The 22,281-nt window shown below is 53.1% G+C and overlaps 1 protein-coding gene across 2 annotated transcripts; it reads left to right on the forward strand.

Annotated features, from left to right (window-relative positions):
• Nucleotides 1-888: 888 nt before the first annotated feature.
• Nucleotides 889-21,170, forward strand: LOC144490449 (BTB/POZ domain-containing protein 17-like). Of its 2 annotated transcripts, none has more exons than XM_078208192.1 (2): nucleotides 889-1,033; nucleotides 19,767-21,170. In XM_078208192.1, the coding sequence occupies exon 2, from the start codon at nucleotides 19,779-19,781 to the stop codon at nucleotides 21,150-21,152; it is 1,374 nt and encodes a 457-aa protein (XP_078064318.1). In that variant the 5' UTR covers nucleotides 889-1,033; nucleotides 19,767-19,778; the 3' UTR covers nucleotides 21,153-21,170. The 2 variants fall into 2 exon arrangements, with proteins under 2 accessions (XP_078064318.1, XP_078064319.1); XM_078208193.1 differs by having other exon boundaries at nucleotides 909-1,076.
• The last annotated feature ends 1,111 nt before the right edge of the window (nucleotides 21,171-22,281 follow it).

Raw genomic sequence — 22,281 nt, forward strand, 5'->3', positions numbered from 1 at the left:
GATGACGTTAACGCGCTGGCGGCTGAGGGAAAAAGGGGCGGGGTTTTAGAAGCGGCGGCAGCTCGCTGTTCCGCTGAGAGGGAAAAGGGGCGGGGTTGTCAGTGGGCTGACGTCGCCGGTAGGCGGGGTACGAGGGTGATTGACGTCAACGAGCTGGCCGCGGAGAGGAAAACGGGCGTGGTTTCTGGCGGCTAACGTCAACGCATTGAATGTGGGCGTGGTTCAAGCGCGAGTGGGCGTCAGTGCGCACTCCGTTTCTCGAAAAGGGGGCGGGGTTTAAGACTGATGACGTCAGTGCGCTCTCCGTTTATAGAAAAGGGGGCGGGGTTTAAGACTGACGACGTCAGTGCGCTGTCAGTTGAGGGAAAGAGGGGCGGGATTTAGGCCCGGTGACGTCCGTGCGCTGTCAGTTGAAGGGAAAGAGGGCGCGGCGCGGGGCGGTTTACGTCAGCGCGCTGGCGGTGGGCGCGGATGAAGTGCGAGAGGCGTCAACACGCTGTCCTTTGATGGGGACGGGGGCGGGGCTAGCGTGCGGTGACGTCAGCCTGCCAACCATTGAGGGGAAAGTGGGCTTGGGTTCGTTTTAGGTGACGTCAGCCTGCTGTCCACGGGGGGGGGGGGGGGGGAAAGGGGGCGGGGTTAGCGTTAGGTGACGTCGTCTCGCCGTCACGTTTCGGGAAAAGGGGGGCGGGGTTGGCGTCAGGCGACGTCGGCTCGCCGTCCGTGTTGAGGATGAAACGGGGCGTGGTTTTGAGCGGGTGACGTCAGTCCGATGCCGACGGGCGGGGTTGAACCGCGATGAACGTCAGCGCGCCGCCAGCTGGGGCGGGGTTGAGGGACGGTGACGTCAGCGCGCCCCTCTCTCCGTGTCGGGGGAGGAGCAACTCCGGGGCACTTCCGCTTCCGGTTGGCAACCCGGGAGCGTTGAAGGCGGCGGTGTCGGCAGGAGCGAGAGAAAGAATAAGAAGCGGAGGCGGAGGCGGAGGCTGAGGCTGACCGGGGCCTGGAGGGAGACACACCGGCAGCGGAGGGAGTGAGAGAGCCGCCGAGCGAGGGGACCGAGCCCGGGGGGGGGGGTGAGAGCTCTAACACTGATAACGGCCGGAGACGGAGAATCCCTTTAAGTGGAAATAGTGTCGGCGGACAGGAAATCCCCTGACCCCCAGGGGTCAAATGTCAGCGTCAGTGACCCCGGTGTCGTGAGCCAGGAGCCTGGTGTACCCCCCCAGACCCAAAATATACCCCCCCAGACCCAAAATATACCCCCCCAGACCCAAAATATACCCCCCCAGACCCAAAATATACCCCCCCAGACCCAAATATACCCCCCCAGACCCAAAATATACCCCCCCAGACCCAAAATATACCCCCCCAGACCCAAAATATACCCCCCCAGACCCAAAATATACCCCCCCAGACCCAAAATATACCCCCCCAGACCCAAATATACACCCCCAGACCCAAATATACCCCCCCAGACCCAAAATATACCCCCCCAGACCCAAAATATACCCCCCCAGACCCAAAATATACCCCCCCAGACCCAGATATACTGACCCAGACCCAAAATATACCCCCCCAGACCCAAAATATACCCCCCCAGACCCAAAATATACACCCCCAGACCCAAAATATACACCCCCAGACCCAAAATATACACCCCCAGACCCAAAATATACACCCCCAGACCCAAAATATACCCCCCCAGACCCAAAATATACCCCCCCAGACCCAAATATACCCCCCCAGACCCAAAATATACCCCCCCAGACCCAAAATATACCCCCCCAGACCCAAATATACCCCCCCAGACCCAAAATATACCCCCCCAGACCCAAAATATACCCCCCCAGACCCAAAATATACCCCCCCAGACCCAAAATATACCCCCCCAGACCCAAAATATACCCCCCCAGACCCAAAATATACCCCCCCAGACCCAAAATATACCCCCCCAGACCCAAATATACCCCCCCAGACCCAAATATACCCCCCCCGACCCAAAATATACCCCCCCCGACCCAAAATATACCCCCCCAGACCCAAAATATACCCCCCCAGACCCAAATATACCCCCCCAGACCCAAAATATACCCCCCCCCAGACCCAAAATATACCCCCCCAGACCCAAAATATACCCCCCCCCAGACCCAAAATACCCCCCCCAGACCCAAAATATACCCCCCCAGACCCAAATATACCCCCCCAGACCCAAAATATACCCCCCCCCAGACCCAAAATATACCCCCCCAGACCCAAAATATACCCCCCAGACCCAAAATATACCCCCCCCCAGACCCAAAATATACCCCCCCAGACCCAGATATACTGACCCAGACCCAAAATATACCCCCCAGACCCAAAATATACCCCCCCAGACCCAAATATACCCCCCCAGACCCAAAATATACCCCCCCAGACCCAAAATATACCCCCCCAGACCCAGATATACTGACCCAGACCCAAAATATACCCCCCCAGACCCAAATATACACCCCCAGACCCAAATATACCCCCCCAGACCCAAAATATACCCCCCCAGACCCAAAATATACCCCCCCAGACCCAGATATACTGACCCAGACCCAAAATATACCCCCCAGACCCAAAATATACCCCCCCAGACCCAAATATACCCCCCCAGACCCAAAATATACCCCCCCAGACCCAAAATATACCCCCCCAGACCCAGATATACTGACCCAGACCCAAAATATACCCCCCCAGACCCAAAATATACCCCCCCAGACCCAAAATATACACCCCCAGACCCAAAATATACCCCCCCAGACCCAAATATACACCCCCAGACCCAAATATACCCCCCCCCAGACCCAAATATACCCCCCCAGACCCAAAATATACCCCCCCAGACCCAAAATATACCCCCCCCAGACCCAAAATATACCCCCCCCCCAGACCCAAAATATACCCCCCCAGACCCAAAATATACACCCCCAGACCCAAAATATACACCCCCAGACCCAAAATATACCCCCCCAGACCCAGATATACTGACCCAGACCCAAAATATACCCCCCCAGACCCAAAATATACCCCCCCAGACCCAAAATATACACCCCCAGACCCAAAATATACCCCCCCAGACCCAAATATACACCCCCAGACCCAAATATACCCCCCCAGACCCAAAATATACCCCCCCAGACCCAAAATATACCCCCCCAGACCCAAAATATACTGACCCAGACCCAGATATACTGACCCAGACCCAAAATATACCCCCCCAGACCCAAATATACCCCCCCAGACCCAAAATATACACCCCCAGACCCAAAATATACACCCCCAGACCCAAAATATACACCCCCAGACCCAAAATATACCCCCCCAGACCCAGATATACTGACCCAGACCCAAAATATACACCCCCAGACCCAAAATATACCCCCCCAGACCCAAAATATACACCCCCAGACCCAAAATATACCCCCCCAGACCCAGATATACTGACCCAGACCCAAAATATACACCCCCAGACCCAAAATATACCCCCCCAGACCCAAATATACACCCCCAGACCCAAAATATACCCCCCCAGACCCAGATATACCCCCCCAGACCCAAGATATACCCCCCCAGACCCAAGATATACCCCCCCAGACCCAAAATATACACCCCCAGACCCAAAATATACACCCCCAGACCCAAAATATACCCCCCCAGACCCAAAATATACCCCCCCAGACCCAAAATATACCCCCCCAGACCCAAAATATACCCCCCCAGACCCAAAATATACACCCCCAGACCCAAAATATACCCCCCCAGACCCAAAATATACCCCCCCAGACCCAGATATACTGACCCAGACCCAAAATATACACCCCCAGACCCAAATATACACCCCCAGACCCAAAATATACACCCCCAGACCCAAATATACACCCCCAGACCCAAAATATACCCCCCCAGACCCAAAATATACCCCCCCAGACCCAAATATACACCCCCAGACCCAGATATACTGACCCAGGACCAGCTATACACCCCCAGACCCAAAATATACACCCCCAGACCCAAAATATACACCCCCAGACCCAGATATACTGACCCAGGACCAGATATACACCCCCAGACCCAAAATATACACCCCCAGACCCAAAATATACACCCCCAGACCCAAAATATACACCCCCAGACCCAAAATATACACCCCCAGACCCAAAATATACACCCCCAGACCCAAAATATACCCCCCAGACCCAAAATATACCCCCCAGACCCAAAATATACCCCCCCAGACCCAAAATATACCCCCCCAGACCCAAAATATACCCCCCCAGACCCAAAATATACCCCCCCAGACCCAAAATATACACCCCCAGACCCAAAATATACACCCCCAGACCCAAATATACACCCCCAGACCCAAAATATACACCCCCAGACCCAAAATATACACCCCCAGACCCAAAATATACACCCCCAGACCCAAAATATACACCCCCAGACCCAAAATATACCCCCCCAGACCCAAAATATACACCCCCAGACCTAAAATATACCCCCCCAGACCCAAAATATACACCCCCAGACCCAGATATATACCCCCCCAGACCCAAAATATACACCCCCAGACCCAAAATATACACCCCCAGACCCAAAATATACACCCCCAGACCCAAAATATACACCCCCAGACCCAAAATATACACCCCCAGACCCAAAATATACACCCCCAGACCCAAAATATACACCCCCAGACCCAAAATATACACCCCCAGACCCAAAATATACACCCCCAGACCCAAAATATACACCCCCAGACCCAAAATATACACCCCCAGACCCAAAATATACACCCCCAGACCCAAAATATACACCCCCAGACCCAAAATATACACCCCCAGACCCAAAATATACACCCCCAGACCCAAAATATACACCCCCAGACCCAAAATATACACCCCCAGACCCAAAATATACACCCCCAGACCCAAAATATACACCCCCAGACCCAAAATATACACCCCCAGACCCAAAATATACACCCCCAGACCCAAAATATACACCCCCAGACCTAAAATTTATACCCCCAGACCCAGATATATACCCCCAGACCCAAATATACACCCCCAGACCCAGATATACTGACACAGACCTAAAATATACACCCCCAGACCTCAAATATACACCCCCAGACCCAAATATACACCCCCAGACCTAAAATATATACCCCCAGACCCAGATATACTGACCCAGACCCAAAATATACACCCCCAGACCTAAAATATACACCCCCAGACCTAAAATATATACCCCCAGACCCAGATATATACCCCCAGACCCAAATATACACCCCCAGACCCAAATATACACCCCCAGACCCAAATATACACCCCCAGACCCAGATATACTGACCCAGATCCAAATATACACCCCCAGACCCAAATATACACCCCCAGACCCAGATATACTGACCCAGACCCAGATATACTGACCCAGGACCCAGATATACTGACCCAGGACCCAGATATACTGACCCAGGACCCAGATATACTGACCCAGGACCCAGATATACTGACCCAGACCCAGATATACTGACCCAGGACCCAGATATACTGACCCAGGACCCAGATATACTGACCCAGGACCCAGATATACTGACCCAGGACCCCAGATATACTGACCCAGGACCCACATACTGACCCAGGAGCCTGATATACACCCCAAACCCAGATATACTGACCCAGACCCAGATATACTGACCCAGGACCCAGATATACTGACCCAGGACCCAGATATACTGACCCAGGACCCAGATATACTGACCCAGGACCCAGATATACTGACCCAGGACCCAGATATACTGACCCAGGACCCAGATATACTGACCCAGGACCCAGATATACTGACCCAGGACCCAGATATACTGACCCAGGACCCAGATATACTGACCCAGGACCCAGATATACTGACCCAGGACCCAGATATACTGACCCAGGACCCAGATATACTGACCCAGGACCCAGATATACTGACCCAGGACCCAGATATACTGACCCAGACCCAAAATATACACCCCCAGACCCAGATATACTGACCCAGACCCAGATATACTGACCCAGACCCAGATATACTGACCCAGACCCAAAATATACACCCCCAGACCCAGATATACTGACCCAGACCCAGATATACTGACCCAGACCCAGATATACTGACCCAGACCCAGATATACTGACCCAGACCCAGATATACTGACCCAGACCCAGATATACTGACCCAGGACCCAGATATACTGACCCAGGACCCAGATATACTGACCCAGGACCCAGATATACTGACCCAGGACCCAGATATACTGACCCAGGACCCAGATATACTGACCCAGGACCCAGATATACTGACCCAGGACCCAGATATACTGACCCAGGACCCAGATATACTGACCCAGGACCCAGATATACTGACCCAGGACCCAGATATACTGACCCAGGACCCAGATATACTGACCCAGGACCCAGATATACTGACCCAGGACCCAGATATACTGACCCAGGACCCAGATATACTGACCCAGACCCAGATATACTGACCCAGACCCAGATATACTGACCCAGACCCAGATATACTGACCCAGACCCAGATATACTGACCCAGACCCAGATATACTGACCCAGACCCAGATATACTGACCCAGACCCAGATATACTGACCCAGACCCACATATATACACCCCCAGACCCAGATATACTGACCCAGGACCCAGATATACTGACCCAGGACCCAGATATACTGACCCAGACCCAGATATACTGAGCCAGGACCCAGATATACTGAGCCAGGACCCAGATATACTGACCCAGGACCCAGATATACTGACCCAGGACCCAGATATACTGACCCAGGACCCAGATATACTGACCCAGGACCCAGATATACTGACCCAGGACCCAGATATACTGACCCAGGACCCAGATATACTGACCCAGACCCAGATATACTGACCCAGACCCAGATATACTGACCCAGACCCAGATATACTGACCCAGACCCAGATGTACTGACCCAGGACCCAGATATACTGACCCAGACCCAGATATACACACCCCCAGACCCAGATATATATACCCCCAGACCCAGATATACTGACCCAGGACCCAGATATACTGACCCAGACCCAGATATACACCCCCAGACCCAGATATACACCCCCAGACCCAGATATATACCCCCAGACCCAGATATATACACCCCCAGATATATACTCCCAGACCCAGATATATACCCCCAGACCCAGATATATACACCCCCAGACCCAGATATATACACCCCCAGACCCAGATATATACACCCCCAGACCCAGATATATACACCCCCAGACCCAGATATATACTCCCAGACCCAGATATGTACTCCCAGACCCAGATATATACTCCCAGACCCAGATATATACTCCCAGACCCAGATATATACTCCCAGACCCAGATATATACTCCCAGACCCAGATATATACACCCAGATCCAAAATACATACTCCCAGACCCAGATATATACTCCCAGACCCAGATATGCTGACCCAGGACTCAGATATACTGACCCAGGAGCCTGATATACACCCCCCAAACCCAGATATATACACCCAGACCCAAAATATATGCCCCCAGACCCAGATATACTGACCCAGGAGCCTGATATACACCCCCAGACCCAGATATATACACCCAGACCCAAAATATATGCCCCCAGACCCAGATATACTGACCCAGGAACCTGATATACACCCCCAATCCAAAATATATACCCCCAAACCGAAATATATACCCCAGACCCAGATATAGGTCAGACCCAGATATATACCCAGGACCCAAATGTCAGTATTAACAACACAGCATAGAGGCCCTGGAGCCAGATATACAGCCCCAAACCAAAATATACACCCCCAGAGGGCAAATGTCAGCATTAATAACACAGCCAAGAGGGTCAGGAACCTGATATACTGACCCAGGAACCAAATATACACCCCCAAACCCAGATATACAGCCCCAAACCAAAATATACACCCCCAAACCCAGATATACACCCCTAAACCCAAATACACAGCCCCAAACCCAGATATACAGCCCCAAACCAAAATATATACCCCCAGAGGGCAAATGTCAGTGTTAGTCACACAGCAGAGAGGACCTGGAGCCTGATATACACCCCCCCCCAAATCCAAAGTATACTGACCCAGGACCCAGATATATAAACCCACAATATATACCCCAAAATATATACCCCTAAACCCAGATATAGAAGATAGAAAAACTACAGCACAAACAGGCCCTTCGGCCCACAAGTTGCGCCGGTCATGTCCCTATCTACCTAGGCTTATATATAGGCTTACCTATAACCCTCAATCCTATTAAGTCCCATGTACTCATCCAGAAGTCTCTTAAAAGACCCTATCGAGTTTGCCTCCACCACCACTGACGGCAGCCGATTCCACTCACCCACCACCCTCTGAGTGAAACACTTACCCCTAACATCTCCTCTGTACCTACCCCCCAGCACCTTAAACCTGTGTCCTCTCGTAGCAGCCATTTCAGCCCTGGGAAAAAGCCTCCGAGAATCCGCCTGATCTATACCTCTCAACATCTCTCTATCAGGTCACACCTCATCCTTCGTCTCTCCAAGGAGGAAAGACCGAGCTCCCTCAGCCTATCCTCATAAGGCATGCCACTCAATCCAGGCAACATCCTTGTAAATCTCCTCTGCACCCTTTCAATCATTTCCACATCCTTCCTGTAATGAGACGACCAGAACTGAGCACAGTACTCCAAGTGGGGTCTGACGAGGGTCTTATATAGCTGCATCATTATCCCCGGACTCCTAAACTCAATCCCTCGATTGATAAAGGCCAGCACACCATACGCCTTCTTAACCACCTCCTCTAACTGTGATATATACCCCCAGAGGGCAAATGTCAGCATTAGTCTCACAGCAGAGGGGACTAGGAGCCTGATATACACCCCCCAAACCCAAAATAGTTGCCCCAAACCCAAAATAGATACCCCAAACCCAAAATATATACCCCCAGAAGGCAAATGTCAGCGTTAGTAACACAACAGAGAGGGGTCAGGACCCAAATGTACTGATCCAGGACCCAAATATACACCCCCAAACCCATAATATATTCCCCCAGAGGCCAAATGTCAGCGTTAGTCACACAGCAAGGAGGCCCTGGACACAGATATACAGCCCCAAACCCAAAATATATACCCCCAGGACCCAGACGGACCGGCCCAGGACCCAGACAGACTGTGCCAGGACCCAAATAACAGCGTTAATACCACAGCAGAGGGGCCCAGGACACAGACTGACCCAGGACCCAGATATATCCCCCCAGGAACCAGATAGATTGTCCCAAATCCAAATATCAGTGTTAATAATGCGACAGACTGGCCCCGGGCCCAGACAGACTGGCCCCGGGCCCAGACAGACTGGCCCCGGGCCCAGACAGACTGGCCCTGGGCCCACACATACAGCCCCAAACCCAAATATGTAGCCCCAGAAATCATTTGGAGTTGGGGACCAAGTGTAGTGTGTCAAAATTCGCAGATGACACTAAGATGAGTGGCAGAGCAAAGTGTGCAGAGGACGCTGAAAGTCTGCAAAGGGATATAGATAGTCTAAGTGAGTGGGCGAGGGTCTGGCAGATGGAGTACAATGTTGGTAAATGTGAGGTCATCCATTTTGGTCGGAATAACAGCAAAATGGACTATTGTTTAAATGGTAAAAAATTGCAGCATGCTGCTGTGCAGAGGGACCTGGGTGTCCTTGTGCAGGAATCTCGAGTTGGTTTGCAGGTGCAGCAGGTAATTAAGAAGGCAAATGGAAATTTTGTCCTTCATTGCTCGAGGGACGGAGTTTAAAAACAGCGAGGTTATGTTGCAGCTGTGTAAGGTGCTGGTGAGGCCACACCTGGAGTACTGTGTACAGTTTTGGTCTTACTTGAGAAAGGATATACTGGCACTGGAGGGGGTACAGAGGAGATTCACTAGGTTGATTCCGGAGTTGAGAGGGTTGGCTTATGAGGAGAGACTGAGTAGACTGGGGCTATACTCATTGGAATTCAGAAGAATGAGGGGAGATCTTATAGAAACCTAGAAGATTATGAAGGGAATAGATAAGATAGAAGCAGGGAAGTTGTTTCCACTGGCGGGTGAAACTAGAACTAGGGGACATAGCCTCAAAATAAGGGGGAGCAGATTTAGGACTGAGTTGAGGATGGACTCCTTCACCCAATGGGCTGGGATCTAGTGTTCAATTCTGGTCGCCAGATTACCAGAAAGATATGGAGGCTTTGGAGAGGGTACAGAAAAGATTTACCAGGATGTTGCCCGGGTATGGAGGGCATTAGCTATGAGGAGAGGTTGGAGAAACTTGGTTTGTTCTCACTGGAACGACGGAGGTTGAGGGGAGACCTGATAGAAGTCTACAAGATTATGAGGGGCATGGACAGAGTGGATAGTCAGAAGCTTTTTCCCCCAGGGTGGAAGAGTCAATTACTAGGGGGCACGGGTTTAAGGTGCGAGGGGCAAGGTTTAAAGGAGATGTCTGGATAGGGTAGACTCTCAGAGGCTATTTCCAAGGGCTGAAATGGTTGCTACGAGGGGACACAGGTTTAAGGTGCTGGGGGGTAGGTACAGAGGAGATGTCAGGGGTAAGTTTTTCACTCAGAGGGTGGTGGGTGAGTGGAATCGGCTGACGTCGGTGGTGGTGGAGGCAAACTCGTTGGGGTCTTTTAAGAGACTTCTGGATGAGTACATGGGATTTAATGGGATTGAGGGCTATAGATGGGCCTAGAGGTAGGGATATGATCAGCGCAACTTGTGGGCCGAAGGGCCTGTTTGTGCTGTGGCTTTCTATGTTCTATGTACAAGGCAAGTTTTTTACACAGAGGGTGGTGGGTGCCTGGAACTCGCTGCCGGGGGAGGGAGTGGAAGCGGATACGGTAGTGAGTTTTAAGGGGCGCCTTGACAAGTACATGAATAGGATGGGAACAGAGGGATATGGTCCCCGGAAGGGTCGGGGGTTTTAGTTCAGACGGGGGCAGCATGGTCGGTGCAGGCTTGGAGGGGCCGAAGGGCCTGTTCCTGTGCTGTAATATTCTTTGTTCTTTGGTTGTGAATCTGTGGGATTCCCTGCCCAGTTGAGGCTACCTTGTTTTTAAGGCAAGGATAGACAGATTTTTGAACAGTGAAGGAATTAAGGGTTATGGTGAGCGGGCGGGTAAGTGGAGCTGAGGCCACGAAAAGATCAGCCATGATCTTATTGAATGACAGAGCAGGCTCGAGGGGCCTGATGGCCTACTCCAAGTTCTTATGTTGTATGTACAGCCCCAGAACCCAAATATCATAGAAGAAATATCATAGAAACCCTACAGTGCAGAAGGAGGCCATTCGGCCCATCGAGTCTGCACCGACCACAATCCCACTGACCGCTAATCCCTCCAACCTACGCATCTCAGGACTCGAAGGGGCAATTTTTAACCTGGCCAATCAACCTAACCGGCACATCTTTGGACTGTGGGAGGAAACCGGAGCACCCGGAGGAAACCCACGCAGACACGAGGAGAATGTGCAGACTCCACACAGACAGTGACCCGAGCCGGGAATCGAACCCGGGACCCTGGAGCTGTGAAGCAGCAGTGCTAACCACTGTGCTACCGTGCCGCCCAGGTCCCCAATAGACTGCCCCGGGTCCCCGGTACAGACCGGCCCCGGGTCCCCGGTATATAATATAGCTCCGAAAAACCCACTAATATCCGACTGTAAGTCTTAACACCCCATTAAATTCAGATTATTAGGGTTAAATTCTGACAATCACTGTAATAATCTTTCAAAATCAGCATTGTTGAGATAATATCCCTTTATTATACCATCTATCAGGGTTCCTCAGTGTTTGAAAAAGCCATTGGAATCTCCATTATCGGCGTTAGAATCGATCCCCGGCCTCGGGTCACTGGCTGTGTGGAGTTTGCACGTTCTCCCCGTGTCTGCGTGGCTTTCCTCCGGGTGCTCCGGTTTCCTCCCACACTCCAAAGATGTACAGGTTAGGTGGATTGGCCGTGCTAAATTGCCTCTTAGTGTCAGGGGGATGAGCAGGGTAAATCTGTGGGGTTACGGGGGTAGGGCCTGGGTGGGATTGTGGTCGGCGCAGACTTGACGGGCCGAATGGCCTCCTCCTGCGCTGTCGGGATTCCATGATTCGATAAAACGCCCCCTGAAGGGGGATAAATTGGAAATGAAACGTCCTCAAACCCCGCCTGGTTCACGGAACGGAAATCTGCCGTCCTCACCCAGTCTGGCCTACGTGTGACTCTCGCCTGCCCCTGAAGTGTTCGAGCGAGCCACTGAGTGACCCAGCCAGCGGCGCCCCGCATCCCGTGAAAGAATCTCAAGGGAAAAAAAAACATCCAGGGGGGCGATCTGACGGGATAGCAGAAGGCGCACGAAGGGCTGAACGGCCTCCCTCTGTCCCCCCCCCAGCCCTCGATTCTTGCGTTCCTAGGCTAAGGGCTGCGACCGCCTCCTGGAACAAAGTAAATCTTTCCCGTCGCTTCCCTGAGGCGCCGCAGCGTCTGCAGCTCGGCCTCCCGCTCGATGACTCTGAGCCGAGTCTCCTCAAGCTGGCTCACCGTGCGACAGCTGCAGCCCACACAAGCCCGGCCATCTTTATGGTGTCCTTTGGAGTATCTGACTTCTCTCCTCCAATTACACAAGGACAGAGGACTAGAGGGACCTTGGGGTGCGTGTCTAAAGAACAAAGAACAATACAGCACAGGAACAGGCCCTTCGGCCCTCCAAGCCCGCGCCGCTCCCCGGTCCAGGATTGAATCCAGGATCCCCGCCCAATTTTCCAGCCTATCTACATACCAATATCCTATCCACCGAGCTGTCCCTCACAGCTACGATGCTTTGTTCATCACAACCTATTAACTCACCCCCACCCCCCCATTCCAGACCGTGTGATCTCCAGGGAGAGGCGAAAACCCAGAGTGAAAAACCCCAGGGCCAATATGGGGAAAAAAAAATCTGGGAAATTCCTCTCCGACCCCCTGAGGCGATCGAAACGAGTCCAGGAGATCACAATGGCCCCGATCGGAAAATGCTTCCCAACCCTAGTCATTTCCACTTCCACGAACACCATATGAATTCCCTGCCCCCGAGACAGGTTCCCAACTATCCGCAGTCTCGCTCTGTACTGGCACCAGCAAGATGATCATAGAATGAAGCCTTGAAACGAGAAACAAGGAACAATTAGCCCGCGCCGCTCCCTGGTCCAAACTAGACCACTCTTTTGTATCCCTCCATTCCCACTCCGTTCATATAGCTGTCTAGATAAGTCTTAAACGTTCCCAGTGTGTCCGCCTCCACCACCTTGCCCGGCAACACATTCCAGGCCCCCACGACCCTCTGTGTGAAATATGTCCTTCTGATATCTGTGTTAAACCTCCCCCCCTTCACCTTGAACCTATGACCCCTCGTGAACGTCACCACCGACCCGGGGAAAAGCTTCCCACCGTTCACCCTATCTATGCCTTTCATAATTTTATACACCTCTATTAAGTCTCCCCTCATCCTCCGTCTTTCCAAGGAGAACAACCCCAGTTTCCCCAATCTCTCCTCATAACCAAGCCCCTCCATACCAGGCAACATCCTGGTAAACCTCCTCTGTACTCTCTCCAAAGCCTCCACGTCCTTCTGGTAGTGCGGCGACCAGAACTGGACGCAGTATTCCAAATGCGGCCGAACCAACGTTCTAGACATCTGCAACATCAGACCCCAACTCTTATACTCTATGCCCCGTCCTATAAAGGCAAGCATGCCATATGCCTTCTTCACCACCTTCTCCACCTGTGACGTCACCTTCAAAGATCTGTGGACTTGCACACCCAGGTCCCTCTGCGTCTCTACACCCTTTACGGTTCTTCCATTTATCAGATCCCTGAAGACAGCAGGGCAGGTAGATAAGGTGGTTCAGAAGGGAACACTTACCTTTAAGAGCAGGGGGAGCTTACGATGGGAGCTGCATAAAACACTGGTGAGGCCACAGTTCGAATATTGTGTGCAGTTCTGGCCGCAACACGAGAGGAAGGATGTAATTGCACTGGGAGAGAGCGAGGGAGCAGACGAGATTCACAGGATGTTGCCTGGGCTGGAGGCTGGGATACTTTTCCTTGGAGCAGAGGAGGGGGAGGGTACACGATCCAGGTATACAAAATTGAGGGACACAGGATTTGATTTGATTTATTATTGTCACAGGTATATAACCCTAAGGGGCGGCACGGTAGCACAGTGGGTTAGCACTGCTGCTTCACAGCTCCAGGGTCCCGGGTTCGATTCCCGGCTCGGGTCACTGTCTGTGTGGAGTTTGCACATTCTCCTCGTGTCTGCGTGGGTTTCCTCCGGGTGCTCCGGTTTCCTCCCACAGTCCAAAGATGTGCGGGTTAGGTTGATTGGCCAGGTTAAAAATTGCCCCTTAGAGTCCTGAGATGCGTAGGTTAGCGGGATTAGTGGGTAAATATGTGGGGGTAGGGCCTGGGTGGGATTGTGGTCGGTGCAGACTCGATGGGCCGAATGGCCTCCTTCTGCACTGTAGGGTTTCTATGATTTCTTTCTATGATTTCTATGATAAGGAGGAGAGTAGCTAAAGTCAGCTAGTGGGCAAAAACTTGGCCGATAGAATATAATGTGGGAGAATGTGAAGTGATTTATCATTGTCACATGTACTGGGATACAGTGAAAAGTATTGTTTCTTGCGCGCTATACAGACAAAGCATACCGTTCATAGAGAAGGAAAGGAGAGGGTGCAGAATGTAGCGTTACAGTCAGAGCTAGGGTGCAGAGAAAGATCAACTTAATATTTGATTTATTATTGTCACTGGGATACAGTGAAAAGTATTGTTTCTTGCGCGCTGTATACACAAAGCATACCGTTCATAGAGAAGGAAAGGAGAGGGTGCAGAATGTAGTGTCACAGTCACAGCGAGGGGTGCAGAGAAAGATCAGCTTAATATTTGATTTATTATTGTCACATGTACTGGGGATAGAGTGAAAAGTATTGTTTCTTGCGCGCTACACAGACAAAGCATACCGTTCATAGAGAAGGAGGCAGCAGCGCCAACCCACTGCGCCGCCCCCATTTGTTTGAATGTGAGACTACCCACTTTGGTGGCGATAATAGGCAGGTAGATTATTACTTGAATGGGGTGTAAATTGAGAGAGGTGAAGACGTTGGTGTCCTCGTGAATCAGTCGCTGAAAGTTAGCGCGCAGGTACAGCAGGCGGTAAAGAAGGCAAACGGTATGTTGGGCCTTCATAGCGAGAGGGTTTGAGTATAGGGATGTCTTCCTAGAATTGTACAGGGCGTTGGCAGTGGGGGATTAACCATCAGGCTGAGTAGGCTTAAGCCTCGGGGCCCGGAAGGGAGGGGGGCCCCCGAGAGCAAAAGAAAATTGGTTTTAAGGGTGAATAAATTTTCATAACTATCCCCCGTGGGTGAATTAATATAACATACCTATAAATAGAGGAGCTTCACCCCCCGGACTTGCAAATAAATACAAAATAAGTGCAACAAAGAGTTTATTGTCACGCTGTAACATGTATTCATATTTTAGTTCACACTTCGTTGCATATAGTACTTTTTTTTTCAACATTCACCCTTGCATAGTATTCATAAGAAATAGGAGCAGGAGTAGGCCATCTAGCCCCTCGAGCCTGCCCCGTCATTCAATAAGATCATGGCTGATCTGAAGCAAATCAGTTCCACTTACCCGCCTGCTCCCCATATCCCCTAATTCCCTTACCGATCAGGAATCCATCTACCCGTGATTTAAACATATTCAACGAGGAAGCCTCCACCACTTCAATGGGCAGAGAATTCCAGAGATTCACTACCCTCTGAGAGAAGAAGTTCCCCCTCAACTCTGTTCTGAACCGGCCCCCCCCCTTATTTTAAGGCTGTGCCCTCTCGTTCTGGTTTCCCTTCTAAGTGGAAAGAATCTCTCCACCTCCACCCTATCCAGCCCCTTCATTATCTTATAGGTCTCTATAAGATCACCCCTCATCCTTCTAAACTCCGAGTGCAGACCCAATCTGTTTAATCTCTCCTCATAAGCTACACCCCTCATAGAATCCCTACAGAGCAGAAGGAGGCCATTCGGCCCATCGAGTCTGCACCGACCACAATCCCACCCAGGCCCTACCCCCCCACATATTTACCCGCAAATCCCTCCAACCTACGCATCTCAGGACTCTAAGGGGCAATTTTTAACCTGGCCAATCAACCTAACCCGCACATCTTTGGACTGTGGGAGGAAACCGGAGCACCCGGAGGAAACCCACGCAGACACGAGGAGAATGTGCAAACTCCACACAGACAGTGACCCGAGCCGGGAATCGAACCCTGGAGCTGTGAAGCGGCAGTGCTAACCCACTGTGCTACCGTGCCTCTCCGGTATCAACCTGGTGAACCTTCTCTGCACTCCCTCCAAGGCCAATATATCCTTTCGCAAATAAGGGGACCAAAACTGCACACAGTACTCCAGTTGCGGCCTCACCAGTGCCTTGTACAGTTGCAGCAAGACCTCCCTGCTTTTATATTCTATCCCCCTCGCGATAAAGGCCAACATTCCATTCGCCCACTCCCCAGCACGATGGCCATCACCACTGCCTCGAGTGCTACCAATGCATCGTCAAATTCACGGTCACCATCTGATAATTCACCAGCATCAAAACCCTCGGCATCTAAATCACTCTCCACTATCATTGCCACCTAATCCATCGTCAAAACTGTCGATGAGCGCATTTACCACCTGTGAAAACGTCAAAGACTTTCGTTTGTTCGCCGCCATTGTTGCTTACAACGTGACAAATTACTCGCTGTCACCACTCACCAGCCAAAGAGTTCTAATTCATTATCATAAGCTTTTTAAAGTGCAAATGTAAAGAAGATGAAAAATAAGTGAATGAAAGGGCTGGTCCTCTGCTCTTTGTGATTTTTATTAACGACTTGGAGGAGGGGGCTGAAGGGTGGATCAGTAAATTTGCTGATGACACCAAGATTGGTGGAGTAGTGGATGAGGTGGAGGGCTGTTGTAGGCTGCAAAGAGACATAGACAGGATGCAAAGCTGGGCTGAAAAATGGCAAATGGAGTTTAACCCTGATAAATGTGAGGTGATTCATTTTGGTAGGACTAATTTAAATGTGGATTACAGGGTCAAAGGTAGGGTTCTGAAGACTGTGGAGGAACAGAGAGATCTTGGGGTCCATATCCACAGATCTCTGAAGGTTGCCACTCAAGTGGATAGAGCTGTGAAGAAGGCCGATAGTGTGTTAGCTTTTATTAACAGGGGGTTGGAGTTTAAGAGCCGTGGGGTTATGCCGCAACTGTACAGGACCTTGGTGAGACCACATTTGGAATATTGTGTGCAGTTCTGGTCACCTCACTGTAAGAAGGATGTGGAAGCGCTGGAAAGAGTGCAGAGGAGATTTACCAGGATGCTGCCTGGTTTGGAGGGTAGGTCTTATGAGGAAAGATTGAGGGAGCTCGGGCTGTTCTCTCTGGAGCGGAGGAGGCTGAGGGGAGACTTAATAGAGGTTTATAAAATGATGAAGGGGATAGATAGAGTGAACGTTCAAAGACTATTTCCTCGGGTGGATGGAGCTATTACAAGGGGGCATAACTATAGGGTTCGTGGTGGGAGATACAGGAAGGATATCAGAGGTAGGTTCTTTACGCAGAGAGTGGTTGGGGTGTGGAATGGACTGCCTGCAGTGATAGTGGAGTCAGACACTTTAGGAACATTTAAGCGGTTATTGGATAGGCACATGGAGCACACCAGGATGATAGGGAGTGGGATAGCCTGATCTTGGTTTCAGATAAAGCTCGGCACAACATCGTGGGCCGAAGGGCCTGTTCTGTGCTGTACTGTTCTATGTTCTATGTGATTCATGTAACTTTATGATATTATGCATGTAGTACATTATACATAGTACAACGATATAAGTTATCTAACGTCACTTAACGTCACTTTATTCTGTTCAACGAAGGGTGGGGCAGGGGGCAAGGGGCAAGGTCAAGGGGGCCTCACTAAAGCTCCAGCCTAGGGGTCCGGGTGGTAGTTAATCCACCACTGGTGAGGCCACACCTGGAGCATTGTGCGCAGTTTTGGTGCCCTTATCTGAGGAAGGGTGTCCTTGCTATAGAGGGAGCGCAGCGAAGGTTTACCCTGATTCCTGGGATGGCAGGTCTGTCATATGAGGAGAGACTAAGTGGGTTAGGATTATATTCGCTGGAGTTTAGGAGAGTGAGAGGGGATCTTGTAGAAGCTTATAAAATTCTGACAGGGTAGATTCAGAAAGAGTGTTCCCGATGGTGGAGGGACTCCAGAACTCGGGGGCCGTAGTGTTGCGAAATTAAGTTTGTGAAGTTGTGATGTAAAAAAATTGTTAAAATGCTCGGGAGAAAAATACAGTGTGTGATCCCTTTAAGAGCTGGTGTTTGGTTCAGTGCTTGGAGGGTTAAGATGCAAAGTACACCCAGAGTCCCGGACTGGAACATTTGCATCAAACAGTCGAGCAGCCGTCTAGACAAAGACAACCTGTTGTCGTCTGACTTTGGCCCAATCAATTTAAAGCAGGCACTCAGCGACCAAGAACCTATAAGATTTGAATTCGATGTTGTTGACATCAGTAGACCAGTCCTATTGTAGGAAAATTGATAGGTCATCACGTGATCTATGAAAGCAGATTATTGTCTTCAGCATTGACCTCTGGTCAAAGTTCAATTGCAGGTTAAGCGAGCCAGGCCGCGGGCCAGAGTCGAGTTGCAATTTAGCAAGCGTGGATTCGGCCTGGTCCCGAGTTTGGTTGGAGGTTAAGTAAGCGTGGTCGCGGGTCACTCAGAGATTAATTGCGATTAAGTTAACGTGGCTTTGGGTCAGTTTGTGATTAATTGCGATTAAGTTAACGTGGCTCTGGGTTAGTTAGAGATTAATTGTGATTAAGTTAACGCGGCTTCGGGTCAGTTAGAGATTAATTGCGATTCAGTTAATGCGGCTCCAGCTCAGTGAGCGATTAATTGCGATTAAGATAACGCGGCTCCGGGTCAGTTAGAGTTTAATTGTGATGAAGTTAACGTGGCTCCGGGTCAGTTAGAGATTAATTGCGATTAAATTAATGCGGCTTCGGGTCAGTTAGAGATTAATTGTGAGTCAGTTAATGCGGCTCCAGCTCAGTGAGCGATTAATTGCGATTAAGATAACGCGGCTCCGGGTCAGTTAGAGTTTAATTGTGATGAAGTTAACGTGGCTCCAGCTCAGCGAGAGATTAATTGCGATTAAGATAACACGGCTCCGGGTCAGTTAGAGTTTAATTGTGATTAAATTAATGCGGCTCCGGGTCAGTTAGAGTTTAATTGTGATTAAATTAATGCGGCTCCGGGTCAGTTAGAGTTTAATTGCGATTAAATTAATGCGGCTCCGGGTCAGTTAGAGTATAATTGCGATTAAGTTAATGTGGCTCCAGGTCAGTGAGAGATTAATTGCGATTAAATTAATGTGGCTCTGGGTCAGTTAGAGTATAATTGCGATTAAGATAATGCGGCTCCGGGTCAGTGAGAGATTAATTGCGATTAAATTAATGCGGCTTCGGGTCAGTTAGAGTTTAATTGCAGTTAAGTTAACATGGCTCCGGGTCACTCAGAGATTAATTGCCCCACCTCCTGTCCCCGTCTGCTTCCTCGCCAGGTTCGTCGGAGAATGGACGGCTCGGAGACCTCGGAGACCTTCGTCCACCAGACGCACATCATGTCGGCGCTGTCGTCCCTATTCAAGAGCGAGGAGCTGTGCGACGTGCGGCTGGCAGTCAACGGCGCGGGCCCGCTGCCCGCCCACCGCTTCGTGCTGGCGCTGGGCAGCACCGTCTTCCGCGCCATGCTGTCGGGCGAGCGCTGGGCGGACGGGCGGCGGGGCACGGTGGAGCTGACGGAGGAGGAGGGGGCGGCTGGCGTCTTCGAGGACTTCCTGCGCTACTTCTACACGGGCCGCATCGCCGTGGGCGTGGAGAATGTCTTCGCCGTGCACGGGCTGGCGGAGAAGTACGACGTGGGCCCGCTGCGCCAGGCCTGCGAACGCTTCCTGCTGGACAACGTGGCGCAGGCCGGCGCCCTGGACCTGGTCCTGGCCTGGCACCGCTACGCCCGCTTCGTGGGCTTTGCCCGCCTGGAGGAGGCCTGCGACACCTTCGTGGCGTGGAACCTGGACGCCTTCATGCGCTCGCCCGACTGGCTGTGCCTGGACGAGGGTCAGATGGATGCCCTGCTCCGCCGCTCCGACCTGGTGGTGGAGAGCGAGTTCGCCCTGTGCCAGGCCCTGCTGCGTTGGCTGGCCCGTCGGCCCGAGGCCCTGGCCCCTTCCCTGCTGGCCCACCTCCGCTACCCCATGATGAGCCCCGAGGAGCTGGCCGCCCTGCGGGCCGACCCCCTGGCCCCCCGCCCCCTGCTGGACGAGCTGCAGGCCCAGAGCCTGGGCCTGCACCAGGACAGCTGCCTGACCAAGGAGAACGTGGGGCGGCTGCACGGGGAGCCGGCCTGCCCGCTGCGCCAGCGCCTGTACACGGCCAAGAGCTGCGGCAGCCCCTGGCAGCTCGACTTCTTCAGCTCCATGACGAAGACCGTCCTGTGCAAGGAGTTCGCCACCAGTAACTTCCGCGTCCAGTCCAAGTGGTTCGTCACCTTCCACCCCAAGGGCGAGCGGCTGGTGGTGCAGGAAGAGAGGCCCGTGCGGGGCAGTGTGCGCCTGCCCGCGCCCCCCGGCGCCAAGCGCCGCTGCACCTGCCCCGGCCTCTACGAGCGGGTGCTAAAGGACAACAACCGGGCAGCCCTCCACTGCAAGATCATCCGCTGCCACTCCAGCAGCCGGGCCACCCACGAGCACCAGATCGCCGTGCTCTTCTACCGATACCTGGCCGGACGCTGGCTGGTGTGCGACATCAAAACCTTCAACATCCCCCACTGGCAGGACGTCAAGATCGACGACCTCCTCCCCGCGGCCGAGCGGGGAAAGTACGTCAGCCGGGTGAATGACACCATGACACTTCACTTTATCGGACAGACCAGCTGGAAAAAGATCTAGACACTCCGCAGAGGGTGGGCGCTCTCTCTCTGTCTCTCTGTGCCTCCCCCCCCCGCCCCGCCGGTTCCATCCCCGGTTCCTTCCATCCCCGGTTCCGTCCCTCCCTCCGGTTCTTTCCCTCCCTCCCCCGGGTTCCCTCCCCCGGGTTCCCTCCCCCGGGTTCCCTCCCCCGGGTTCCCTCCCCCCGGTTCCCTCCCCCGGGTTCCCTCCCCCCGGCTCCGTCCCCCCGGCTCCCTCGCTGCCTCCGTCCGTCCCCCGGCTCCCTCGCTGCCTCCGTCCGTCCGTCCGTCCCCCGGTTCCGTCCGTCCCCCGGTTCCGTCCGTCCGTCCCCCCCCCGGTTCCGTCCGTCCGTCCCCCCCCCCCGGTTCCGTCCGTCCGTCCCCCCCCCGGTTCCGTCCGTCCCCCCCCCCCCCCGGTTCCGTCCGTCCGTCCCCCCCCCGGTTCCGTCCGTCCGTCCCCCCCCCGGTTCCGTCCGTCCGTCCCCCCCCCGGTTCCGTCCGTCCGTCCCCCCCCCGGTTCCGTCCGTCCGTCCGTCCCCCGGTTCCGTCCGTCCGTCCCCCGGTTCCGTCCGTCCGTCCGTCCCCCGGTTCCGTCCGTCCGTCCGTCCCCCGGTTCCGTCCGTCCGTCCCCCGGTTCCGTCCGTCCGTCCCCCGGTTCCGTCCCCCGGTTCCGTCCGTCCGTCCCCCGGTTCCGTCCGTCCGTCCCCCGGTTCCGTCCGTCCCCCGGTTCCGTCCGTCCGTCCCCCGGTTCCGTCCGTCCGTCCCCCGGTTCCGTCCGTCCGTCCCCCGGTTCCGTCCGTCCGTCCCCCCCCCCGGTTCCGTCCGTCCGTCCCCCCCCCCGGTTCCGTCCGTCCGTCCCCCCCCCGGTTCCGTCCGTCCGTCCCCCCCCCGGTTCCGTCCGTCCGTCCCCCCCCCGGTTCCGTCCGTCCGTCCGTCCCCCGGTTCCGTCCGTCCGTCCCCCGGTTCCGTCCGTCCGTCCCCCGGTTCCGTCCGTCCGTCCGTCCGTCCCCCGGTTCCGTCCGTCCGTCCGTCCCCCGGTTCCGTCCGTCCGTCCGTCCCCCGGTTCCGTCCGTCCGTCCCCCGGTTCCGTCCGTCCGTCCCCCGGTTCCGTCCGTCCGTCCCCCGGTTCC

The sequence above is a fragment of the Mustelus asterias genome, unplaced genomic scaffold (assembly GCF_964213995.1).
Source record: "Mustelus asterias unplaced genomic scaffold, sMusAst1.hap1.1 HAP1_SCAFFOLD_3295, whole genome shotgun sequence".
Lineage (NCBI taxonomy): Eukaryota > Metazoa > Chordata > Chondrichthyes > Carcharhiniformes > Triakidae > Mustelus > Mustelus asterias.

Bases quoted from the DNA above. Each gene is read 5' to 3' on its own strand.
- LOC144490449 (XM_078208192.1), top strand. From the start codon at position 19,779: ATGGACGGCTCGGAGACCTCGGAGACCTTCGTCCACCAGACGCACATC.